Source organism: Eublepharis macularius, chromosome 12, assembly GCF_028583425.1.
Source record: "Eublepharis macularius isolate TG4126 chromosome 12, MPM_Emac_v1.0, whole genome shotgun sequence".
NCBI lineage: Eukaryota > Metazoa > Chordata > Lepidosauria > Squamata > Eublepharidae > Eublepharis > Eublepharis macularius.
This window is the reverse complement of record NC_072801.1, coordinates 67,973,530-67,986,994: the sequence shown is the minus strand read 5'-3', so window position 1 is coordinate 67,986,994 and position 13,465 is coordinate 67,973,530. Positions and strand designations below refer to the sequence as shown.

The window sequence follows — 13,465 nt, the reverse complement described above, 5'->3', positions numbered from 1 at the left end:
ATCTTGTTGTTGGGTACATCTTGTATATAGGAATAGTCTGTATTTATGATAAATTTATTCATACTTGTTAACTTACTTATTAGCGCACTAGCCACTTTACTATTCATTAAATTCTGAAAAAAAATTCTATTGGGTTATTTATATTTCCCCTCCAATTGTGGGTTCCCAATTTTTGTACCATGGCAGGAAAAGCTTCCCCTGTTCACATTCTCAGTGCTCGGGGTGCAGAAATTGAACTAATCGCCAAGGGGCTTGTTGAAAGGGGAGGATTCTGCGCTGTCTCTTTCCTCAGGTTTCAGAGGGGGACAAACCAAAGAGTTAGAAAGATAGAGAGGTCAGGGGGGGGCACTCTGTTTACTGTTTACTGCTCTGACTGTCCCTCAATATGCAGATGGCTATTCTCAGGATTTCCTCCTCCTGACTCCCTCCCTCTCACCCCTTCTCTTCCTGGCTTCGTTCCAGGCAACACCTCTCTCCTTCTCCTCCCTCCATCTTGGCAGCATGGATGCAGGCCTTGCCCTGACATCCATGTCCATCCTTAGACTAGATAGGTAGTTAGGATCTGTATCTCCTCCTTTCCTATCAGAGTATGGAGTTCCTTCAATAAAAAAACTTTCATTTCTTTTCTAAATATAAACCAAGTGTATGCTTTTACTATTTTCATTACTGCACACACACCAGCCAGCAGAATGAGCTCACAACCACCTATAATCACGCTTCCTGTGCCACCCGATAGACTCTGCTAACGGCCCAAACATGGAATCCTTTAATTAGGTTTCTGGGGCCTGCATAATGATGGATTCAGTGCTTTCAGAAGTGACTAGACCAGTTCAAGGAAGACAAATCGAATAACTGCTTTTAGTTATATGTTCAGAGGCAACAAGGGGGCCAACAGTAACAGAGGGCTTCGAGCTTTGTGTTTTGTGTGTGGCTAGATTATTGGACTAGGATTGTAGAGTTGCCAGCTTCCAGTGGGGCCTGGAGATCTCCTTGAATTACGCTGCGTCTCCAGGAGACAACAATCTTCTAGAGAAAAAAGGCTGTTTTGGGGGGTGGACTCTATGGCATTATACCCTGCCAAGATCCCTCCCCTTCCCAAACGCACCTTCCTCAGGCTTTGCCTCAAAATCTCAAGAAATTTTCTAACCCGGAGTTGGCAACCCTAAGGATCAGAGAGATCCAAGTTAAAATTCCTTTTCATCTGTCAAACTCGAGGGGAAACTTTGGACCTTGATTGACTCGCCCTCTCAGCCTCACCTACCTGACAGGATTCTTGAAAGGACAAAATGGAGGAGAAGTGAACCAACACCAACACCCCGAACTTCTAGGAGGAAGAGAGGTCAACAGATTTAATAGATCATGTCCTGATTCCGGGCTACCCAGTAGGCTTCTAGGTGGCTGCTGTGGGACTAAATGGACCTTTGTTCTGGCCCAATCTGGCAGTCTGCAAGCTCCAAGACCACCACCTAGGGTTGCCACCTCCAAGTTGGGAAATTCCTGGAGATCTGGGGGGTGAAACCTGGAGAAAGTGGGTTTGGGGGAGGAAAGGACCTTGGCATGGCATAATTCCATAGCGTCTACCCCCAAAAGTAGCCATTTTCTCCAGGTGAACTGATCTCTGCGGCCTGGAGACCAGTTGTAATTCCGGGAGATCTCCAGCCACTACCTGGAGGCTGGCAACCCTACCATCACCCCAATCCCCAAATCAGTGCTTAATTTCTAGAGAAGCACCTCCGGACTTTGTGGGTCTTCCAAATGATTGTTGTTGACCAATGAAAGCTCAGTGGAGAGGAGACGCCGCTCTGTACATGCATGGAGGTACTTTTATCTACAGACAATAAGATGACTTATTGGAGGACTGCATCAAATAGCATAAAGAGAGCCCTGCTGCACCAAATAGGGGATCCAAGCAGGCAAGAGTGCTTTTTCTACAACAGCAAGCCAAAGACCCACGAATGGAAACTGAAGGTAACAAACAATCGTTGGTCCTCAGCCGCTTGTCTTTTAAGGTACACTGCCTCTGAGTATGGAGCTTACATTTAACTACAAAAGTTCCAGTTAATTACATTTAGCTGTTGATTAATTGTCCAATCTCTTTCTTAAAGCCAATATTACATCCCTTGACAATGAGGGCCACAGGTTAGTTTTCTGTTGTGTGAAGAGGTATTTTATTTATTTATGTCCTTCATTTATATCCTGCCCTTCTTGCCAGCGGAGACTCAAAGCTGCTTACGTCGTTCGCCTTTCCTCAATTCTATTCTCACAACAGCCCTCTGAGGTGGGTTAGGCTGAGAGGGTGTGACTGGTGCAAGGACACCCCACACGTTTCCATGGCAGAGGGGAGAATTGAAACCTGGGACCCCCAGATCATAATCTTATACTCTAACCACTAGACCATGTGGCTTTAAAGTATTTTCTTCATTCCTGCCCTGTTAGACTTGGGATATCTGTGCAACAGGGATATTGCAGCATACAGCGTGTTGCCTTTTTCCCTAAGAAATTGTTGATTAGCTTGAATTGTCTGAAGTCGTTTCTTGCTAGTATATATTTATTTAATCAGACAAACCCAAGAAGATGTACAAAGAAAGAGGAGATGAAGGAAGGCTTTCAAAAACCTTGGTTCAAATCAAGCATCCTGCTAGCTTCCAAAGTCCAGCGTTAAGATAAGAAACGAAGACACACACAAAATTGACACTGGAAGACGAGAGAAGTCAACTTACCCTTCAGTGCCTTGCTGGGAAAGGAGATGCCAGGATGAGTCAGCCCATGTTCTTCACGCTTCCCAGCACTAAATCACCTCCAGTATCTCCACAAGAGGTCCCTAATGGGAGCCCAGACTTGCTCCGCTGCTGAAAGCAAGCTCAACCCAGCCCTTGGGGAGCTTGTTAAGAAAAAGGAATAATGGCGGACTTTTCCAATAGTGGAAGCCGCCTCTGGGAGGGAGCAGGAGAACGAATCTGGGCCCCAATTCCATCTTCCTTTCCCAGAGATTGTGTCGCCTGGCTCACTGGTTGGAGTCAGCTCTGACTCCAGAGCTCCAGATTTTAATCTAAGTCACTATCTACTAGACCAGTGATCCTCCACCTATGAGACTGAGATCTTCAGATAGGCTGTGGACCCCAGCCTGTTGAATGACAACCCACCCTTAACACTTCTCCTTTGCCTGTTGGAAAGACCAGTTTCTAGTGCGCATGTGTAAAGAGCATGTTGAGAGGATGTCAAAAGGAAGTCCCGACCCATTATTTGTTCTTCACTGCACCCCAGTTGCTGATACTTGGTTTACATTTTCTGTCTGTAGCATAAGGTTGCCAACGTCCAAGTGGGTCTAAGCCAAGAAAAAAATCCCTACATTAGAGGCTCCATTCACGGCGTCAGACCATCCTGCAAAACACTGACATGGTGGTGTGAAACTGTTAGATGCATTTGCTATAAAAACTTGCCTGTGAAGAAGTGTCAACACGAAACGGGATTGGACTAATTATGCTGGCAAAACCCGTAGGTGTGGCATTTTCAGCCTTGTTGCTTCTCTGATTCCATCTAGCAAGTCTACATTCCTGGCGCGAGAGTTTGACCATCTGGCTTGTGTGCCTGTGTGCACCAACGTCAATGAACTAGTTTAAAGGAACTGATAAATTATTGTTGTAGATTCTTCCCACCATTTGGATATTCATGTAAAGACTTTGCAAAGAGTGGTGTATGTGTTGTTACTTTCTGTTATTTATTGTATTTATTAATAATCATTGATAAGCTAGGCACTGTTGCACTCATAGCACTTTAAAAAGGTTTATAAAACTTTACAATAATTAGATTGATTGTCGTGAACTCTGGGATTTGTTTCTTGGCTTAGATCTTTTGTCCCTGGAGTAGCTCTTTCTTTGGATTGAACCTCCAAGTGGGGCCAAACATTCTCCTGGGATTATAACTGATTTCCAGACTACAGAGAGCTGTTCTCCCTGAAGAAATGGTACCATGCCCTTCTGAGGTTCCTCCCCTCTTCAAACCCCACCTTCCACAGATTCCACCCCGAAATCTTCAGAAATGTCTCAATTCTGAATTGTCATCACATGCCAATGGCTATCTTGGACTGCTGCCCACAGCCCCAGCCTTGACCTGGTTAGGTAAGTTTGCCAGGTTTCCTGCAAAAGAGGGAGTGTGTGTTATGTGCCATCAAGTTGCCTCCGACCTATGGCAACCATATGAATGAAAGACTCCAAAACGTCCTATCATTAACAGACTTGCTCAGATCTTGCAAACTGGAGGACGTGGCTTCTTTTATTGAGTCAAGCCATCTCATTTTAGGTCTTCCCCTTTGCCTACTGCCTCCCACTTTCCCTAGCATTATTGACTTTTCCTGAGAATATTGACTTCTCGTGATGTGATCAAAGTATGATAGCCTCAGTTTTGTCATTTTAGCTTCTAGGGAGAATTCAGGCTTGATTTGATCTAGTACCCACTTATTTGTCTTTTTGGCTGTCCATGGTATCTACAAAGGAGATCTCCCAGCAAACCATAGCAAAACTGTAGATATTTGAAAGGCCAGTGGGAGGAAATGGAGGGAGGGAGACTGGGATGTGTGTCGGTGCACTGATGTCACTTCTTGTAAAACCTGGAAGTGACATCATGGACCCTAGGATTTTCCTAAGGAGAGTTTGGGTACAGTGATATGGGGGGGGGGTGTAGGCTGAAGGGTTACATCATATGAGGTAAGAATTCTATATCCCTGTTCAGTACTGTAGAGTCCCTTGTTATGTATTTGTGAAACTATTTCAAATGCAGAATATCATTCTAAAAGGCTTGTTTTCATACTGTTAAAAGCTAGTTACTAAAAGACAATCCAAACAAGACTGGCTTCTGGGAGGAAAAACACCTATCTTAATCGAACACTGGTAAGATAGGTCCACTCACCATAGTGGACAGGTCACCAGGAAGTCTTCTCTCTACACACCTGCTGAATGGGTTTGGACCACAGATGTTGAAGTCAAGAGGGAAGCCATACCTCAGTGGGAGAAAAGTCCAAATTTAGACCCTGACATCTCCAATGGAAATGTCGCTCGGTGCCCCATTCAGAGCAGTGAACAGGTCAGTGTAATCATTACCCCCACAACATAGCTGGGGCCTGAGAGGAGTGGCTGGCCCAAGTCCACCAGCTGAGCTCAGGGCAGTAGCGGGAGTCAAACCAGCAGAGTACTGATTCTCAGCCCAACCACTTAACCACTATGCTACAGCAATGAATTGTAACATTAATACAGATTGAAAAGTTCTTGGACACAAGAGTTGCTTCAGCATATTTCACACTCATGTAGCTGCCTTTCAAGTCACTCCCTGCCCCAGATCTTGTGTTTGGTGACCATCTTCCGTATAGCAAGCTTGATTTCATTGTTCCTCAAGGTATAAACCATGGGGTTCATCAGTGGAAAGACCACGGTGTGGAAGATGGCCACTATCTTGTCGAGGGGGAAGTCCTGGAATGGGCGGCAGTACATGTAGATAGCAGGGGCAAACATGATGAAGACGATGATGATGTGGGTGACACACGTGGAGGCTGTCTTCCTCTTCCCCTTGGTGGAGCTGGACCTCACTTTGGCCAGCAGGGCTCCATAGGAGAGGAGGAGGAGGATGAAGCACATCAAAGTGGCCAAACCACTGTTGACGAACATGACGAACTCCAAGGCATAAGTGTCCGTGCAAGCCAGCTTGATGATCTGATTGATATCACAGAAGAAATTGTCCAGTCTGTTCGGTCCACAGAAAGGAAGATGAATGATGGGGATGAACTGTATCAAAGAATGCATCAAACCAAGAAGCCAGACACTTGCAATGAGGCTCCAGCAGACTCCTTTGCTCACCACGTTACCGTAACGTAGTGGGTGGCAGATAGCCACGTATCGATCAAAGGCCATGCCAATCAGGAGAAGGAACTCGGCTGCTCCCAGCCAGTGGAGGAAGAAGATCTGGGCCATGCAGCCCCAGTAGGAGATGGCTTTCTGCCGCGAGTACAAGTCAGCCAACATTTTGGGTGGTGTGATGGCGCAGTAGCAGAGATCCAGGAATGCCAGGTTTCCAAGGAAGAAAAACATGGGAGATCTGAGACGAGGGTTGCTCCAGATGGTTAGGATGATTAGGATGTTCACGGGCAGAAGGAGGGAGTCAATGAAGAGGAAGAGGAAAAAGAGGCAGAGCTGGATCTCCCTCGTTTGTGAGAGACCCAGCAGCACAAACTCTTTCACCATGGTTGTGCAGTTCTCCCGTCGCATCCTGCGGAGTACATCTCCTGTAGAACAAAACAGTCAGAAGGAATTACAGTGTTTGAAAACGTCAGCTACAAGAAAAACACTGGGATAAAGGTCTCTAAATACGAGAAGTTAATAATTGCAAGACGATAAAATTTATTCTTATCAAATATTATGTGTGTGATCTTATAAGAAAATAGTTGTGAGGATAATAATAACTTTGTAAACCGCTCTGAGTGGATGTCCAGTTGTCCTAAATGGTGGTATATAAATAAAATATTATTATTATTAAATGTATTATTCTCAAAATGCCCAAAGTGTCTTTTTAAAATTTTAACAGTCTGATCAGTTTGAAAAGATCAATTCTGATTTGAAAAGGATTATAAAGAGGTGTTGGAACAAAACCAAGTCCAAAATTAAAGAGACATTTCCCCTCCCTCTATAACTCCCTGGATGATAAATTTAAAACTATATTATGCCAATAAAGGTTACTGGAACTGGAAATTTAAAACTAAATTTTCCTCTTGTCCCTGAGTGGGGGGGGTGAAGATGAATTTTTCCCCCTTGGCACATTGTTTTGTGTCCCTCTCCAAGTGTGGTCTAAATTTGGAGTCCTCTTCACCAGAAGTTATGGCAGAATATTCCCCCTCTGTAGTCTCCAGATTAGATTAATTACTGCCAGAATCAGGCCATTAAACTCTCTTCCAATTGGTAACATTTGGGGAGCACTATTTGAAAACTTTCTCTTGTGTATAATTCTTCCTATCCCTCTCAAATTTTTTTATTTTAATCTCCCTCATTTTGTTCTCAAATTAAGACATTTCACCAGTTCTTTTATATGTGAATCAAAACCCTCTGAAGAGGGTGTCCCCTTTAATTTGTCTTCTAAGGTACTGATTTTAACCAGCAGTTTCTCAGAATCTTGTACAGCCCGATCAATACTTACATAAGATCAAAAGCACATTTATTCAGAATTGCAATCCATTTGTGTTTGAACTCCTCATAGTCCAAAAATATTGCAGGGGCCTTTTGTACACTTAGATCCCTGGGAATGTGGTTCACTCTACAGTCATCAGTAAGTGATGCTAGATGTAAAGTTGTAATGTAAAATTGTAATTGTGCCAATCTGGCAGACAGGTTCTTAAATGACCTTGTAACAATGTAGGAACATTAGACAATATACATTCCTTATCTTCTTCTGAGAATGCAAACGTATTAATAAGTTGCGCTTTGTAACGTTAGTCTCCTGTAGAACATGCAGGAAGACTGGAATGTTATATTGGAAACCAATAACAGATAAACAAATTCTGGAGGCCCCACTTCAAAAAGAAAGTAGACAAAATCGAGAGGGTGCAGAAGAGGACGAAGAGAATGATCAGGGGTCTGGAGACTGAGCCCTACAAGGAAAGGCTGAGGACCTTGGGAATGTTAATTTGGAGAAGAGGAGATTGAGGAGGGACATGATTGCTCTCTTTAAATATTTGGAGGAGGGCAAGGAGCTGTTCCAGTTGGCAGCAGAGGATAGGACCCAAAGCAACGGGCTTAAATTACATGCACAAAGTCACCGGCTGGATATTAGGAAAAACTTTTTCACGGTCAGAGTAGTTCAAAGGTGGAATCAGCTGCCTAGGGAGGTGGTGAGCTCCCCCTCACTGGCAGTTTTCAAGAAGAGGCTGGATGAATCTTTGTCAGGGATGCTTTAGGCTCATCCTGCATTGGGCAGGGGGTTGGACTAGAAGGTCTGTATGGCCCCTTCCAATTCTGTGATTCTGTTTCTGTGAAAAACGAGTGTTCTCTATCAGCTTCACTGTAAGTCTTCCAAGCCAATTCAAGTCAAGTCAAGTTAGCCTTTATTGGCATATAGCAGCAATTCAAGGCAAGCCAATTCAAATGTCGAATGAAACCAAAGGAGGGGCGATACGGTTATATGATTCCCCCTTATTCTTGGTGACAACAAGTTTGAGAGACAGTTGCTTCCTTTTGGAAGACAAAGCAGAGGGGACTTAATATCTGCTTCATTTACAAAGACATAAGGAGAACACTGGGAGGGAAAATGGCATGCTATAGCTCAATTGCAACGGAGCTTGGAAGCTAAGCAGGGTCAGTACTTGAACGGACGACCACCAAGGAAGACTGCGGAAAAAGGCATTTGCAATTTGACAAAACAGCTCTTCTTCTCACTTACCTTGAAATCCCCTTCGTGGGGTTGCCATAAGCCCGTTGTGACTTGATGGCACATCCACATGCAAGTAGAACACATTGGAAGCAAAGAGCCGTTCCTGCAGGGAAGCAGAGCAGCTACTCCAGAGAGAGAGAGAAGGAAAGACTCTTTCTTTACCAGATGTAGCTTGGGATGTTTATGCAACAGGGATATTGCAGCATACAGTCTGTTGCCTTCCCCCCCTAAGAAATTATTGATTCGCTTGAATTGTCTGAAGTCGTTTCTTGCCAGTGTGTTAATTTAATCAGACAAATCCAGGAAGATGTACAAAGAAGGAGGTGATGAAGGAAGGCTTTCAAAAACCTTGGTTCAAATCAGGCATCCTGCCGGCTACCAAGGTCCGGTCTTAAGAAAAGAAGGCACACACAGAACTGATACTGGAAAATGGGAGAAGTCAACTTACCCTTCGGTGCCTTGCACGGAAGAAAGGCCAGGATGTGTCAGCCCCAGCTCTTCATGCTTCCCAGCACTAAATCACCTCCAGTATCTCCATGAGAAGCCCCTAATGCGAGCCCAGACCTGCTCTGTGGCTGGAAGTAAATCTAACCTAGTCCTTGGAGAGCTTGTTAAGAAAAAGGAGTAGTGGCTGAGATTTCTAGCAGTGGAATCATCCTCAGGGAGGAATCAGAACAAATCTGAGTCCCAATTCCTTCTGCCTTTCCCAGAGGTTGTGTGGCTTGGCTTTCTGGCTGGAGTCAGCTCTGATATGATTTGCCACCCAGGGACAATTCATGAAGCAGAATTTTAATCCAAGTTGATATCTGATAGACCAGCCGTCTTCAACCTATGGGATAGGGACCTTCAGGTAGTTGGTGGACCCCACCTCCTGAGTGGCTACCCAACCTAAAAGCTGCTGTTTTGTTTGCCTGTTGGAAAGACCAGTTTCTATTGCACATCTAAAGAGCATTTTGACGGGATGGCAAAAGGAGGTCCTGACTCTGACCCCTGACTTGTTCTTCACTACATTCCAGCTGCTGGTATTTAGTTTGCATTTTCTGTCTGTAATGTAGTGTTGCCAACCTCCTAGTGGGGCCAAGAATTCTCCTGGATTTGTAACTGATCTCTGGACTCCAGACAGCCATTCTCCTAAAGGAAATGGTGCCATGCCCTTCTTCCTCCCCCCTACCAAACTCTGCCCTCCCCAGGCACCATCCCCAAATCTCCAGGAATTTCCCAAGCTAGAATTGGCAACACTATGCCCCTTGCTGTCTTGGACGGCTGCCCACAGTGGTTAGGTAAATTTGCCAAGTCTCCTGCTCTAGTGGTAAAACCCAGAAGTCATATCATGGATGCTAGGATTTTCCTAAAGGCTAGAGTGTCCCATGATGTCACTTTTATTTATCAGAAGTGATGTCAGCATGCCAGTGGAGGGTTGCCACGCCATGCCATACCTGGCAACTAGTGGGATAGTTTGAGAGCAGGGATATTTTTAGGGGGGAGGGGGGAACACTGTCAGCTGCAGGACAACGTCATGTGGGATAAGAATCCTATGTCTCTATTCAGTCCAGGGGGAGGGGGGTTCATTGTTCTGTATTTGTGAAAGTATTTCAAATGCAGAATGTGTTTCTAAAAGGATCATTTTCATACCATTAAAAGCTAGCTACTAAGAGTCTCTCTACACAAGACATCTTACACGGGGACGCTCAAGTTACTTACTTTCCGTGTGGCCTTATATTCAAGTGTTCTCTGTCTCCCTAGCAGTGCGTGTGCATCCCTAATGGGAGAACAAGTGTAAGATCTTTCACTGGAGCATCTTAAAGACAACCCAAACAAGAATGGCTTCTGGGAAGAAAAAACACCGATCTTGCTTGAACACTGGTAAGACAGCTCACAATCGTGGACAGGTCACCAGGAAGTCTTCTCCCTACACTCTTGCTGTGCTGGACTTGGAACACTGTCGTTGAAGTAAAGAGGGAGGCCATGCCTCAGCAGAAGAAAGGTCCCGGTTTAGACCTTGACATCTTTATTGAAAGAGTCTCAAGTGGCAATTCTGAGAAAATCCTCTGCTTCAGAGAAGAGAGACGTACTGGCAGAGTAAACAATACTTCATGAATGGCGCTTTGGTCTGACTTAGAATGGTGCAGTTTCAATGTTCTCTGTTTTTTTACCGGGAAGTGGCATGGAGTCATAAAGAAGCAATTAACAGAGTTCGGGAAGGGAACATGACTCAGAGAGGGAGCATCAGGTTTCTAGGGAAGAGGTCCAAGGTTCAGTTCCTACTATCTCCAGTACTTTTCTTTAAAAAAAAATATTGGCCCCAGTGGCGCAGAGTGGTAAGTGGCAGTACTGCAGCCCAAGCTCTGCTCACGACCTGAGTTCGATCCCGGCAGAAGCCGGGTCCAGGTAGCTGGCTCAAGGTTGACTCAGCCTTCCATCCTTCCGAGGTCAGTAAAATGAGTACCCAGTTTCCTGGGGGTAAAGTGTAGATGACTGGGGAAGGCAATGGCAAACCACCCTGTAAAAAAGTCTGCCAAGAAAACATTGTGATGGGACGTCCCCCCATGGGTCAGTAATGACCTAGTGCTTGCACTACCTTTACCTTTAGTAGATAATATGAAGGAACTTTAGCAGAGAGTTGTAGTCAGTCAGAGAGGAAAATACTTACTGTGATACATCAGTGTTCTTGCTCAATATAAAGAGGCTTTATAGGAGTTTTGTCCGTCAAAAACCACACAACAATGAGAAGCCAGGAAAGATGAATTCCCAGCTCAAAATATAGCCTCTGATGACCACCACAACTAGACGTGGTACACATGTGTAAACTTTAGTCCTCCTTTTCTCACCTCTAGTCCAATGCAGAATATGTCAACACCATGATATGTCTGCATGGGGCCATACCTGAATCCTGGCTCATGGTCACTGATGTCATTTGGTAGAACTGGGGGCTGGAGTACAATGTGCAAAAGACAATTCTCTGTCTCCTAGAATTTACGCTAGAACTTCTCAAGCAAGAGGTCTGCATTTGCTCAACAGCCTCCTCATGGCTTGCTTGATCTCCTTATTCCTCAAAGTGTAGATCATGGGATTCATCAAGGGGAAGACCATGGTGTGGAATACGGCCACGACCTTGTCAAAAGGAAAGTCCTGGAAAGGACGGCAGTAGATGTAGATGGCAGGACCAAACATGACAAACACAATGATCATGTGGGTGATACATGTGGAGGCAGCTTTGCTCTTCCCTTGGCTTGAGCCTGTCCTCACCTTGACCAGCAGGATCCCATAGGAGATGAGAAGCAGGATGAAGCCAATCAGGGTGGAAAGGCCACTGTTCACAAACATGAAGAGCTCCAGGGCGTAGGTGTCTGTGCAAGCCAATTTCACCATCTGGGTGATGTCACAGAAGAAATTGTCCAGCTTGTTGGGGCCACAGAAAGGGAGGGGAATAATCAAGATGACCTGGATAATGGAGTGCACAAATCCCAAGAACCAGGATCCCACCACCATGGCACTGCAGACTGGCCTGCTCACTACACTCGAGTAATGCAAGGGGTGGCAAATGGCCACGTAGCGATCGATGGCCATGGCGATGAGAAGGAAGACCTCCGATCCCCCGAGCAAATGGAGGAAGAAGAGCTGGGCCAAGCAGCCTCTGTAGGAGATGGTCTTGTGGCTGGAGAAGAAGTCGGCCAGCATCTTGGGAGGGGTGACGGAGCAGTAGCAGATATCCAGGAAGGCCAGGTTGGCCAGGAAGAAGTACATGGGGGAGCCCAAGCGAGGGTCGCTGCGGATGGTCAGGATGATGAGGACATTTCCTGGCAGGACCAGCGAGTAGAAGGCAAGGAACAGGACAAAGAGGAAGAGCTGGACCCCTCTGGCCTGGGAGAGGCCCAGCAGGACAAACTCCTTCACCGCCGACTGATTCCCTGGCTGCATGCCCCCTGTGGATTTCACTGCAGGAAATGCACAGATCTGCAAAGAGGAACAACTGGTTCAAGTCGAAAATTAAATATATCTTAAATATGGCATCCATTTCCCCAGGTGGCCCAAGGGCCATTTGGTTTTCTTGTTTGTCCTCCTGTGCTAAAGGGGAATGACTGCTTGATTTCAAGGGATGCTCTCTCATCTACAGAGAGCAGAAAATGTGGTCTTTCACTCCCATCCTAACTTACCTCACAGTTATTATGAGGAATAAAGTGGGGTCGGCCCTTGGCAACTTCCTAAGTTCCGCGAATGTCAAGTAGGAGGCCATCTTGATAGCTACAGGCTTCAGATGCTCTGCTGACTGTGCTTGGGGCTTTCATACACCTTTACTTGTCCATTTTGAACAGTACCTTCTTCCCCTTTAATCGAGAGTTATCATCACTCCACCTCCTTCTGTACCCCATAAAAACACTAGCATGTAATAGTTATGCGTCTACTCATTGTATTTCTACCAGGGCAATGTGACCATGCTTCCCACTTTCTCCATTTCACCTTCATAACTAGAGTGGTCAACCTTCAAATGAGGTCTGGAGGTCTCCTAAAATGACAAGTGATCTCAAAACTACAGAGATCAGTTCTCCTGGACACAGTGGCTGCTCTGGAGAGTGGACTCTATGGCATTATAATCGCTCCGCTCTTAAGATTTTCTCCCCAGCTTATGATTTTCCTGGAGATTTTGGGGATAGAGCTTGGAGAGGGTGGGGTTTGAGGAAGAGAGAAGAAGAAGAAGAAAAGTTGGTTTTATACCCCGCCCTTCACTACCCGAAGAAGTCTTGGAGTGGCTTACAATCACTTCCTTTCCCCACAACAAACAACCTTTGAGGTAGAAGGGGTAAGAAAGCTCTAAGAGAGCTGCGACTGGCCCAAGGTCACCGAGCTGGGTTCAAGCGGAGTGGGGAATCAAACCTGACTTTCCAGATGAGAGTCCTGCCGTTCTTAGCCACTACACCAAACTGGCTATAATGCCATACAGTCCACCCTCCAAAGGGACCATTTTCTCCAGGAGAACTGATCTCTGTGGCCTGGATATCAATTATAATTTTGGGAGATCTTCAGCCACCACCTGAAGGTTAGCATCCAAAACCAAATCCCC

The 13,465-nt window shown here is 45.5% G+C and overlaps 2 protein-coding genes across 2 annotated transcripts; both read right to left on the bottom strand.

The window, feature by feature from the left end:
* Nucleotides 1-5,315: 5,315 nt before the first annotated feature.
* Nucleotides 5,316-6,254, bottom strand: LOC129339626 (olfactory receptor 4N2-like). The gene has a single exon (XM_054994207.1). The coding sequence runs from the start codon at nt 6,252-6,254 to the stop codon at nt 5,316-5,318; it is 939 nt and encodes a 312-aa protein (XP_054850182.1).
* A 3,793-nt stretch (nt 6,255-10,047) lies between these two features.
* On the bottom strand, nt 10,048-12,324 carry LOC129339625 (olfactory receptor 4N2-like). Its single transcript, XM_054994206.1, has 2 exons — nt 11,412-12,324; nt 10,048-10,079 (listed from the first exon to the last, which is right to left on the bottom strand). Exons 1-2 carry the CDS (start codon nt 12,322-12,324, stop codon nt 10,048-10,050), a joined length of 945 nt encoding a protein of 314 aa, XP_054850181.1.
* Between the last annotated feature and the right edge of the window lie 1,141 nt (nt 12,325-13,465).